General features: G+C 55.1%; 1 protein-coding gene across 1 annotated transcript; it reads right to left on the bottom strand.

Moving 5' to 3' along the window:
- Positions 1-1,690: 1,690 nt before the first annotated feature.
- On the bottom strand, positions 1,691-4,892 carry LOC108554810 (uncharacterized). Its single transcript, XM_017910204.1, has 2 exons — positions 4,790-4,892; positions 1,691-2,098 (listed from the first exon to the last, which is right to left on the bottom strand). The coding sequence occupies exons 1-2, from the start codon at positions 4,890-4,892 to the stop codon at positions 1,731-1,733; spliced, it is 471 nt and encodes a 156-aa protein (XP_017765693.1). The 3' UTR covers positions 1,691-1,730.
- Between the last annotated feature and the right edge of the window lie 8,155 nt (positions 4,893-13,047).

Genomic DNA, 13,047 nt, shown 5'->3' with positions numbered 1-13,047 from the left:
AACGTCCCTGCTCGATCGTATTTACGGATATTCCGCCTCTGGTAATCACTGTTTTTCGTACGAACGTCGATGTAGCCGGTGTCGGACGACGGACAGAGGCAGAGAGACAGAGAGATAGAGAGAGAGAGAGAGAGAAGGAGAGGCACTGTTCGTAGAGACGCAAGGGCACCACTGTTCCGGTGGTGGAAGAGTAGGTAGGACGAGGAGGTGAACGACGACGGGTAGAGCTCGAAGGAGGAATGATATGCCTGTCGTACGTTTCCGTGCAGATATCTCGGGGGATCGAGCCGCGGCGGCAGCAGTGCAACCGGTGAAAATATAAATCCGCTAAAATATCGAGAGATTAGCGTTCGGACACGTCGCCCGATAGCCGGCCGAGGCTCAGGCCCAAAGCCAACCCCCGCCGCACCTCTTCCCTCTTCCTCGTTCAACCCTCTCTTTCTCCTTGCACGCGCGCGTCCACGCCGTGTGCAGAGAGAGCCGTACGTAGAGAGCCGTTGCAGAGAGCCGGTGACCGGGTTCGGGGAACGGGATCGGGCAACGAAAGAGGGAGCGTGAGAGGCAGCCGCCATTTTTTCTCGTAACAATAATTTGTCGTTATCAAATAAACGCGGGCGTAGAGAGGCCAGGTCCGTTCCGGTCGGCTTTGCGAACGCGCCAATAAATGCTGGCGAAATAAAATTTTACTGCCGAATAATATCCGCGTCGGAGTTTGTTGCTATTGAATTCCGCGGCTATGCTCCGTAACGATCCCGGTAAACTACGGCCTCCAAGCCTCGACGTTGTTCTCCCCGGGATTTCGTCCTGGCCCACCACCACCGCCGCTGCCGCCAATCCCTCGCCGTTCATTCTCTCACCGCGAATTTTCCCTCGCGATTTTTCTTCCCCGTGAACCGACGTCGTTTGTCCCCTTATCCTCGTTAGTATCTTAATGGATCGCGCGTATAAGTCTGATCTACGAACGAGTGAAAATCCTCGCGACAAATACTCCTTCCTCTCCGACTTTCCGCTCGCCGCTGTTCGCGCGACAATCTCCGCCGTGTCCCGAACGCGGCGTTCGAAACGAAGAAACGCAAGAAACACGGTGCGTTCGAAGAGGGAAAGCGCGAAAGTTCGACCCCGGCAAGAGGCAGGAATTTAAACGAGACTTGGCGCGCAATCAGTTTCTAATTGCGAGGCTATAGCCGCGGCGGTGGCAGGCTGAAAGGGGTTAGGTTCGCGCGGAAGATGGCGCGAGCGAGACACCGCCGCGCTGGAAGGGTCTGGAACGCACGATCGAGTGACTTCCGGAGGTGCCGTTTACCTCGCCGGGGGCTCGAGGCGTGCAGGGAACACGGAGCGAGAGAGGGAGAGAGAGAGTGAGAGAGAGAGAGTGAGGGGGGGCCGAGACTACCTCGGAGAATAATGTTAATGAAATACAGATATTATCTCTATACAGGGGTCCGTGGCGACGGCCGCTCAACTATTGTCCATTTCGCGCCGCTTCGCCTCTTGCCTCTTCCGTCTAGTTACGCTCTTACGAAACGCTTTCCGAGCGAGGTTAATTTCACGCCGAGGCGTTCCTTCCTCTCGCATCGTAACTGGACGCAATATCGCGAGGGCGAAGCCGAACGAGTGGCGGACGCGTTCCGTTCGGGCTACGACGGCGGACGATAGTTTCGCCGGGCCAATCTTACATCGGGGAGGCAGCTAAATAACGTGTAAACCACACCGCGCTCGATACGAGAAGGTTATGAACCTACTCGTTCCGACGATAAGGAGAAAGCACGGTATTCGCGAATTTCGACGATCGTCGCGTGAAAATTTAATGGCGCGTAAGCATTCTCGCCGAGAAATCGTTCTACGGGAAGCGCGAGCCCGAGAAAACGATCTGGCCGATACGCGTTGCTGGTACGTTCGGGGTGTAGTTCGATTCCATCCACCATCGCATCTCTCGCGAAAGTTTCCCTCGAACGTGATCCTCGATCCGGGCGTCGTAACTTGCATCCCGATTGCTGCCTTCGTCGAGAAGCCGATCGTGCGAAATATTTAATCCGCGTGTGCGTGTGTGCCTCGCGTTGACCTTCGCTGACCTTGGGTGACCTTCGGTCTCGCGTCTCTGAAACGACAGGAAAAAAGACGTTAGTCATCGTGGAGATAGCGCGGTATACGCGACGCGTGGCCGATCTTTGGATCTGCCGAAGGATATTTCGCGATTGTCGGCCGATCGGATGCCGAGGAGCGAACGTCCGGTCGGTGGACGAGACACAGAAAGGTTGGGCAAACGGCAGAGGCTCGCAGGTAGAAAAACGGATCGCGATTCGTCCCAACGAAAGCGCCCCCGGCGCGGTGCACCGACTCTGGTGACTGATTTTTTCAAAAGCGGCCTAATTAAAGAACGCCTGACAAAACGTTAATTAAAGCACTCGAAAACCGAGTGCCATTAAAGGTGGAGGGAAGGCAGGGTCGGAGGGGGCGAAAAGACTAGGAAGAGAGAAATTACAAGCGCGGCTGCCGCGCGCATAAAGGAGGACACGGCGGCGGCGAGACAGAGAGAACGAGAGAGAGAGAGCGAGAGAGAGAGAGAGAGAAAGAGAGAAGGTGGAAGGAAGAAGGAAGCAGCAAAGGCGAAGGATGAGGGAAAAGGGGGAGACGCGAAAGGGGCAAGGGAAGCGTGGCGAAGGGCTTAAAAGTTGGAGTACGTCCGTTGCTAGTAGATATAGCCCGTCGGTTAGGGCGGGCGAAAGCAGCCAGCAGGCAATTCCTAACGGCTGGAAAGATATGCAAATGCGCGAAAGGGAGACCGCAGGCTAATGTCTAGCTACCTGGCCCGAGCGCCGGGACGCAATAATCATTAAAAACTAAAACGCGTGTCCCGTCTCTCGGTCTCTCCGTCGCAGCCCGCTCGCGGGGACCATCGTCGTCGTGGCCGTCTGGGGAACGAGCACCGAGCCTCGAAGGCCGCGCACGAGCGACGAGAATATCGGCGCGAAGGAAGCGAGAGAAGCGAATGGGCTGGCGGAAGCACCGAACTTGGGTCGAGCTTAGCAACTCGCGGCTTCGCCTCGACGAGGAGCAGGGCTTTCCCGCTAATTTCGCAGTCGCGCGGCGAAGCTGCCGGCTCCGTATCGAGCTACGGCTCCCTAGGGATCGTTCAGCGTGCACGCGTGTTCGATAACGCCCGAGATCGATGCTGGAAGAACGCGGCTGACTGTTGCCGCCGTTTCCACTGACTCGCGCCAAACGACCAACCGTTTACGCCTCGCGATCCCTCGCGATGCCTCGCGCTCGTAGACGCGCTCCCACCGATTAAATCCACCGTTCGTTTTCATATCTCGTACGCGCGGTCGAGCCGCCGTTTAATTATCTCTAAACGACGAAACGGCCGCGCGAAAATCACGCGGGACGACTGGCCGATGCCGCGTCCGTTTACCGAGGCTAATTTTCCACCGGATATCAGCCTCCTAGCGAAATCCGCCGCGGCGAATGGTTCGGTCGCGTCCCCGGCCCCCGCCCCGGCCCCGGCCCCGGCTCCGGGCCCCTAGCCGTACGCGTAACAAATTCTATTGTAACGCTAATTTATGAATATTAACTCAACGAGGGAGCGGCATTATTAACGGTCCACGGGTCCAATTATCCGGCGCTGGCCAATCGATACGCTGGGAAAGTAATAATTAATAGCGGAAAGTTAACGCGCTGCGTCTTTGGGAAATCGCGCGCGATAACGGCCGTTCTCTGTACCTGCGACGAACGGGAACGAGGAATTTCACGCGAGATGGGCCGTAACTGTGCCGATGAAGCGGGTCGAGTGGCGGAAGAAGGTGGAAAAGGAAGACGGTGAATCGGGAACACGTGAACGCATGGCGTCGGGGCATTAAAGCGTCCTGCTCTCCTCCGAGGGAACTTCGTTTAAGAGTCCTTGTTTATAAACTGAAACAGGATGCGGCGGAATATAATTCCGCTTCTAATTACTCCGAGTGCTTTGCTTCTTTCATGGAAAGCGAGCCGTCCCATGGCCGGGCGGCGGGAAAAGTTTCGTCCGTCCGTGAAAACGCGCGAATCCGATCGACCGGCTGCTCGGCCGGGACGATTGTTGTGCAGTCGCCGCCATAAGTAAAAACTTAATAAATAGCCGGAAGAAAGACCGAGACAGGAAGTGCGAGAGCGCGAACGGGGCGGAAGGTTTGGAAACGCGGCGGATGGACGAAGAGGCGAATAGCGGAAGAGAGGAGATCGGCGAAAAGGGGTGCGCGGGAGTGGAGGAAGAAAAGCTGGGGGACGCCGGAGCAGAGAGAGAGAGAGAGAGAGAGGAAGAGGGGAGGGGGCGGTGGAAATTCCCTGATAATTAAGACCGTTTTAAGGAAAAAGAAGCGATCCGGCTGTCCTTCTCCGTTCCAGTGTTCCGCCGGCTTTCTCGGTCGGCCGGTATCCTTGCATCCTCGAGAAGGCTAATTAATTTAATTACCGCCTTCGCCAGATTTAGCCCCCGCGCCACCCCACGGATACCCGAGTCCCGGAACGGCTCCGTATTTCTCGATTTTGCCAGTGGGAGTACAATGATTTCGCTGGTCTCGCTGGCTCCGTCGAACCGGGAAAACGGAGGGGGTGGAGAAATAAAGAGGAAACGATTCGATCGACTTCCCGCCCCTCTCCCGTTATCCGCTCGATTTCTTCGTGCTCCAGGCTCATGAATGACGAAAGCGACGAGAAAAAGGTTAACTATCGAGCGCATATTTATGAGAGGCCGCGTCGCGGGCCAAAGGAAACGGGCCGAAGCCTTCGAGGAATTCAAATTAACGGGACCACTTACCATTCTTAATTGAACCGATATTCTTGCAGACGCTCGATCCAATTAACACTCGTCCTCCTCCGCGATTCGGCCATCCTTCCGTTCTTCGTCCTACCCTTTCCATCGTCGAGGCATTCGCGAGCCCCGATCCTCTCCCTCTCCCTCGCCGTGCCTCTCGCGTGTCCGATCGAAATTGATATCGCGCGAGCGAGATACCGAGAGAGGTATTAGAAACGAAACGGACGGAAAAACGTGGGAAAAAAAAAAAAAAGAAATGGGAAAAGGGGGAAGAAAAAAACGATACTGCGTACCAAAAACGGGTAACGTTCCGTGTATCCGTTTTATACCTGTGCGCGTTACGCGTTTCGAGAGCCGGCGTCGGCGTCGGCGGCGCCGCGGTGCTTATAGACCGTAACGAGTAGTAACGGCGTGGCAGGAGAGCGACCCGTTAAATTTAACGTTTATCGACGACAGAGGGCGTAAAATTTAATTAATCGAAAAGTGATTATGAGCAAAAGCACGGAGGCAGAACGCTGATTCTATCGGTCGCGATCAGCCCATAAGCCCACGGATGGCTGGCCATAACCCTTCGAGTCCATTTTACTTCACTCCGTGGACCTGACATAGCAGCAGCCGGCCGCCGCTGTTACGCGACAGGCTTTCGATCGGTTCACTGCCGCCCGGAGGCCTATACCGACCTAATCGACCCGTTCCTCCGATTTCCGTTCAGGTCTGCGCCGATTTTTCCCGCCCGCCGCTTCCCCCGCCCGGTTATTATCGTGCTCCCTTATTTACAGCGTACAACTCTTACGGCGCGTAATTCGGCCGGCCCGATTGTTCGGAAATAACGAACGATCTAAATAGAAGTCGGATCCGAGGGAAGACGAGATATATCGCGGAAACGGGTCACCGTGTCTCGTTCCGATATCGAAGATTCATTAGCCGTGGGAAAAGAGGAATTTATCGCTCGCTCGAATAATTCCATCCGATTTATCTTCCAACGTCCACACCGATCCCGATCCCTTGTTTCTCCACTTACGACCGGGAGCGAGAATTTCGCGCAGCCCCGGGCTCGAGCCCTCGATCCCGCGAAATTCTTAATCCGTTTAATTACCGGCAAAAATTCGAAGAACATCGATCAATCGCAGCCCGCCATCTGCCCTTCCATCTCCCGTCCGTCTGTTTTTCGCGAATATGTTCGTTATTGGCTTTCCGATCGGTCGGTCCGCCGCTCGAAAATATGCCCGCCAATTTAGCCGGCAAATATTGCAATTCATTTCGTCGGAGTGGCCGAAACGGATATCGTCGACGCGTGGAAGCCAATAAAAATTATAACGTGAACCGTGAAGGCTCGGAGTAAATAAAACGCGACGGAAGGAAAAAAGAAGAACGGACGAGCGGAGAGATAGAGGGCTGTTTAACGACACGCCATCCTCGGAGATGGTGGTTCGTTAAGGACGCGTAGCTTGCCGCGTGTCGTGCACGCGCGGAACGCGAGCTCGCGGCAGGGCGAGAGGCAGACGGAAAGGGAGCACCAGGCAAATTGGAACAAATTGATTTTCCCCGGCGACATCTATTAAAGTGACGGAAGAGAGTCGCGGTATTAACGAGCGTCGCAATATCGAAACGCGGGCCAGGCGGTATCGGCCAGCTTTTCGGGCAAATTGGATTTTCGTGAGAAACATTATGACACCCCTCATAATTGCCGCGCCACCCGATATACGCTCCGCTTTATACGCGCCTGTGGCCGCGTGTCTAGGAATCGAATCGTCCGATCGGATTTCCCGTTTCGAGAGTCATCGGTCCGAGCTGGGCGCGGGTGCGAATAGCTCCGACACTGGACGCTCGGAATCGCTCCTAAAATACTGGAAAAGCGTTTCGTTTTTCCTTATTATTCGCACGGTCGAACGAGATACGGAGTATTCGGGAGAAAGACGGTTTCTACTTTCTTCGATCGACGAGGAATAATTTAATCGCGCGAGAGGCTAATCGTCGAAGCGAGCTCGGAGATTGTTGGAATCCTCGATGATCTCGAGGAAACAGCCTCTCGTTCCGCTAGCCTTATCGTGACGCATCTTCGATTGCTCGCGGTCGTCTAAAACTGGAAAGTTTGGGTGTCTCGCGAGGCATGGGGAGCAGGAGCAGGGAGCAAGAGGCAGAGCTCTGATATTAATTCCGTAGGCCTACCGGTGATAATGTCTCCGGCGTGCTGCTCCCCAGGGTGGCGTGAAAGCATTCCCTTTAACGACGCCGAATCGAGCCGCGAGATAGGCGATCGTCTTGCCGATTACGCGGAGGGGAGCGGGTAATTGCGTTTAGCCGATCACCGATCCGTCACCGATTTAATCGACACGCCGACTGCGTAGCTTCTCGCGTCCCGATTTAACCGATCCAGTCGACCCTGTTCGCGACGCCGGCTTCGAGATCTTCCAAAGGAACGGTCGAAACTGCGGCCGTAAAACGGAGAGGAAAAGGTGGAAAAACGGACGTTGGTGCGCGAGGACGTTGGATCTCGCAGGTCGGAAAAATCGGTGGCACGTACTAGACGTTAAAATTAACGGCGCAGTAACAAAGTAACGTAAGTCCGTGGAGCGGGGTGGCTGGAATCGCGTGCAGAGCTGGCTCCGCAGCTACTAACGAACAGCAACGGTGGCTCATTGAACGCGGACGCGTTACGGGTGTACAGGGTGGTAATCGAATACTCGAAACTCGACTGGCGACCGAGGGAAAGCCGGGCCGAGTCGTAGGGAAGTTGCGAGACGAACGACGACTCGTAAACCGATTCGTCTTCTCGTCCCAGGGCCCTTCCGCGTTCCCGTACGCCTCTCGCCGCGGTAAATCTTCGATTTAACCGCTGAGAGCGGAGAAAGAGTCGTATCCTGGAAATCGTTAATGACTCTGACCGCGTGAGGATCAACGGAACGCGTTGGACGCTAGATAAAATGGCGCGTAAATCTGGCCGGGGCTCGGACTGGTCGGTTTCCGGCGAGATTTCACGGCGTTTCGTAGCATCTGGGAATTATCGAAATTAATCGCGCTCGCTAATTCGCGGCGCGGAAGATTGAGAAGGGGCGGCAGGGGGCGCGGAAAAAGTTCGCGCGACTGCTAGGATCGTAATACGCCGGTAATGCCGGTGCTTAGCGGCGTATAAATAAGCATTAAATCCGTGCTTAGGATACCTTAATCTGTATTTTTTCCCCGACCTGCCTGCCGGAATATATTATCACCCGGGGGATTTTATCGCGGCGGCGATAATGCCGTTAACGCGCGAATATACTCGAAAGAACTTTTTTAAAGGAGCGAGTTATCGGTCGTCCGTGCTGTTCCTTCCGTCTACTCTTCCCTCTCTTCCTCTCTCTCTCTCTCTCCCGGTATCGAGAACGAGTCGCCGGTGTCTCGTCGAGGTAGACGATTCCTCGGGATTCTCTCGGAAAATACGATACCAGCGAGAGGAATCTTATCACTCCGCGTGGAACAACGAGACGATTAACGAGCGCGCGTGGAAACGCGGCGCGTCCATCTGAACTCGTCGTCGTCGTCGTCGTCGTCGTCGTCGTGGTGGAAATTCTAGCGCAGCGTTGGCTTCGGGGGGAAATTCGAAATGGAAGAAAGGAAAGAAGCGACGTTTAACCTTCGACGAATGGGTGGGCGCGCTATTAAAGGACCGTTTCCGTGATGCGCGGACGTTTGCCACACGCTCATCAGCGTCCGCAGAGCAGTAGCGGGTAACGGAGCACGGATTTGAATTAGGAGACGGTGCAACGCAGAGGAGAAGTGGAGAGGAGAGGAGCGAAGCGAGAAAGTCGAAGGTGAGGGTGGGGAAGGGGTGGTGCACGAGGTTGGTTGCTAACGACCGTCGCCAGACCAGGGTTGTTAACTGCTGCCGGGTTCGGTCGTCCCGCTGGATGTGGTGGTTCTTCTATGTGGGAAGAGGTTCCGCTGGAGTGGGTGTGAGGGTGGAAAAGGGCCACGCCGGGGGAGAATGGCTAAGCTATTCGGAACAATGTCTTGTTAGGCGGTTTGCTTTGAGGTAATCGCTGGGAAGACCCCGGCAGTCGTTAGACTTTCCCTCGCGGACCTGTTTGTTTCGCGGATAATTGCCCACCGATACTCGACTCTAGTCCCTCGTAAAATCGTGAACGATCCCCGTCGGGCTTACGGCCACGCAGAGCGAGAGAAAGACCGTGCGAGCAGGGCGGAGACGCGAAGGAAACGCGCGTCGGAGGGAGACGAGGGATCGACGAGACGAAAGAGGAAGAACGGGGTGAAAAAGGTTGCGTTCTTTTGGGACCACGGCAAGCGTTTTCGGTCAGAAAGAATCGTCTTATTACCGAGCGATCCGCTCGCGGTTAGGTACGTGGAACGACCGGTTATCGCGTCGTTCGATTAACCGACTCCCTCTCTCTCTCTCTCTCTCTCTCTCTCTCTCTCTCTCTCTCGGTGTGGAATATAGAAGCGAGCGTGCGCGGTGGGTTGCAGGCGAGTGGCGACGAAAAGAAAAGCCTCCGGTGGCAAACGCGATCCGAAGCTCGCGCGGACGCGAGATCGGAACGGCGCGGTGTGCGCGCGGTCGCGAGGAAGGAACAGTGAGAGCTGGCACAGGGACGAGTGGAAAAAATGCTTTCAAGTTAATTAGCGTAAATTACATCCGCACGAGGATGCGGTAATTACAGATTTTCTATTCCCGACAACTCGTTTCACCGTCAGAACCCGTTAAATAGCTTCGCTTAAACGAGACGCATTAACGTATTCCTTTTTCGCGTACAAGGCAATAAGACAGGCGCGAGCGGTTCCATCCGCGGAGATCTTTTCAGTTCGAACCGTGGCGAGGGATGACACGCGTAAATCGTACGAGGGCAGCGTTTGTTCGCGAATAACGACGGGTCAACGGAGCTTTATTCGGGCCCCGGTAGAAAACGCCGGATGCGAAAATGGTTAATTTCTCCGTTTTCATCGACGAGCGTGTTTAATAGACTCATTTTGCCGGGATATTTTCAACGATCTCGGCGAAAATGACAACAGGCCGGAGCGTTAAAGTGTCACGAACGAACGATAATGGAAATATTGTCGCCACTTTTCCCGTTGATTATATCCAATTTTCGCCGGCACACTCTTCAATCGCGTCGAACCGTTTTGCGCCGCTCTATTGATTGCGCAAACGAAACTCCTGTCCCCTAAATTTCGAATATCGAGGTAGTTAGCATCGATCGCGCACCCGCTACGTATCGTCCTCGGCTAATTAGCATGTACCACTTTTCCCGGGAACATACTTTAATCGGTGTGTACACTTCGCGCTCTTCCATTACTTGCGCAAACGTGACCGCTATTAAAATTGAAATATCCACGCGCGAGGCATCTGCCCGGGGATCTTAACGCGTCGATCAGCGAACGGTCAATTCCTCTCGCGCGTTCTTCTAATTCTCCCCAACGATCCCACGACTCGTCGGAGGCTATTCGAAATTAAACCTGCCGTCGTTTCGATCGACGATTCACCCTCGCTTGAGCCTTACCCGTGTCGAATCCACTCGTATCCTCGAATCTGCCTTAAACTCCAAACTTGACCCTTCATCGGCGAGAACGCGTGACCATTGCCGGTAGAAATTGAAATATCTCGGTCGCTAATATCACCCGCGCAATTAGTACTCGCTGTTAGCGCGCGTTCTCTCAACGGGAACAGACTCGGTTCGATCCCAGAGCCATTTTCGCGCCCCCGATGCTCGTATCCTCGCGGTTAAGGACCACGAGAAGCGCACGCTACCGAAACTCGCTTCGTCGCGTCCACGGCTCCGCGCTAATTCGTACTTTGGGGCTTACGGACGACTAACTTGCCCCTAACGCTCTGCTTACGCGCGATTATCGTCTTTCTCCGATTCCCTACCGACGTCTTCCGCTTGCACACCGCCCTCCGAGCTCTCCGATAAGTCCCGTGCCCCAAACTCGCGCCATCTACCGAGATCCCTCGAGGTCGAACGGCGCGATAAAACCACGGGGAGCAAGAAACGTCGGTTATCCGCGATACTCGACGCGTACCTACTATCGGAATCGTAAAAGCGCGACGACGCTGCACTCCGCGTTCGAGAGCGCGTCGGGACTATAATTCCTGGCGAAGAAGACGATCGGTTCGGCCGGGCGAAGGCAGACGCCGCAGATCACGGATATGATCCGCGATTCGGCGCGAGATAGCTCGCTCTAACGTATCGCGTCGGGATAACATCGACGCCACGGGCGATCGTTATTTACGTAACACGATTTATCGATCTTCCGTGGAGCTAGCGGCCGAATTATTTGCCCGCCGCAGCGGCCGCCGTCGCCGCGACGTAACCCGGGAATAATGTATAAGCGTATATTTAGCGGGCGCAAGAAGGGGGCCACAGGCGCCGCGACGGCAGCCGTGAACGGAACCGTGACTCGAGAGGGACGTCTTAACCGCGTTTCCGGAACACGTCGCGGCCACGGTTGACCCGCAAACGAGCGAACAGAGGGGGTGGCGGATGGGGTGGGATTCGGGGCCGTGGAGAAATTCGGAGCGAGGCGATCGAGTGCTCGCTAAATAATTTCCTCGCGTCTGCGTGGACGCGCGGGCAGGTGGCCGCGGTTTCGGGGTCAACCGGGACACGGCGGAGGCTACGGTGGGAAAAAACTGGAAAGGAGCACGGGAAAGCGGCGAAAGGATGGACGCGTTGGCATTAATAGAGCGCGAAATCCGACGGTTACGCGGCAATCGAGTTTCGCGACAGTGGCGAGAAACAAGTATTTCCCATCAGCGTCGCGGCGCGGCACGGCGCACGGTGCCGGTCAGCACCGATCCCGTTCTCGAATGGCTCGCGAAACTAGCCACCGTTTCCGTTTATTATTCCGATAGCCGCGATTCGTCCTGCTTCTTGCCCGTTTACCGACCCCCTGTACGGACCAGATAGCGGGTATCGATGCACTCGAACAATCCCTCCTATCTCGGCCAAGTGCGTTTTTATTTCCTGTTAATTGATTTTTTACACTCCGATACACCCTGACGAGGTTACTCCTTTATGGTGCGCCGCAACCATGCGACGCGCGCGTTTTGTCGCGTATCCATGGAAATGGTCCGGCATCGGAGAACCCGCGATATTAACCGGCAGATACCAAGAGGGAGCGCCGCGACCAAAGGGTTCCTCTGCTAATCGAAATCGAGATGTTCGCGCACTTTGGCAGCGACGTTGCTCTCTCCCTCTCTCTCTCTCTCTCGCTCTCTCTCTCTCCGTTTCCGTGGAGAGAGCGGAAGAGAATCGGCCGAGAGACGAGGGCCGCGACGCGTCGGTAAGAGTTCGGCGACTTCTTTTGTCGGGCCGACTCGAGTCCACTTTCATACACGAGAACGTATAAAATCCCTTTTCGCGAAACACCCCTCGTAAACTTTCTTTCCTACGTTTGCTATCTTCGTATCGCCATTCGGTTCCCCTGTCCCCACGACGAAAGCTCGCTCGCGCGCGTGCACGTGGCTGGCCAGCCGTGTATACGTGACGCCACCACGACACGCTCGAAACGTCGGCGAAGTAGATTTTTCCGCACCTCGATATGATTAATATCCCTGCGAGATAGGAGGGTGCGGGTAGTAGGGTGGCGCAGCCGAAAGAACGAAGATGGAAGAAGGGGTAGAAAAGTAGAAGGTAAACTGGGACGAAGGATGGAAGGAAGGAGAAAACGAAAGATAGAAAGAAAGATAGAAAGAAAGAAAGAAAGAACGAAAGAAAGCGCTGGCGGTAGAGAGAGAGAGAGAGAGAGAGTAGGAAGAAACGCGACGGTCTTGGGGGAAAAAAGAGAAGGATGACGGAGGGTGAAGGTAGCCGAGGTAAAAGGGAACGGTTATGGGCCTGGTGGTCGCTTGCCGTACAGCAAATCCCCGTCAACCGCATTCAATTACGATGTTATCGCGAATACAGATGACGGTTATTTCCTTCGGTACACCCTATACGTAACGTTCGCGATGCGGCGCGACGCAGGGCGACGCCAACGTCGCTTCTCCGTCCAAAGTTAAGGCAGTATATCGTGTAATGGTGGGTTGGCCGGTCGCCTGTGTGATTGCTTTAGGATGCGCGCCGACAATACACCGGGATAAAGCGACTCCGATTTCGACCAACGACAGTTACGCTCGCCATCCTTCCGTTCCCACCCCTCTCGACCCGATATTACCTCGTTATTCCTCCGCGGTCACCCTTCCGATGAATCTTCTTCTTTGTTTCCCCTATTTTTTCCACAATTTTCCTAGCGCTACGTCGTCTCGGCAATCGCGTCCGATCGTCTCG

Source organism: Eufriesea mexicana, unplaced genomic scaffold, assembly GCF_001483705.2.
Source record: "Eufriesea mexicana isolate 0111107269 unplaced genomic scaffold, ASM148370v2 scaffold77, whole genome shotgun sequence".
Taxonomy (NCBI): Eukaryota; Metazoa; Arthropoda; class Insecta; order Hymenoptera; family Apidae; genus Eufriesea; species Eufriesea mexicana.
This window is presented reverse-complemented; position numbering and strand designations above follow the sequence as displayed.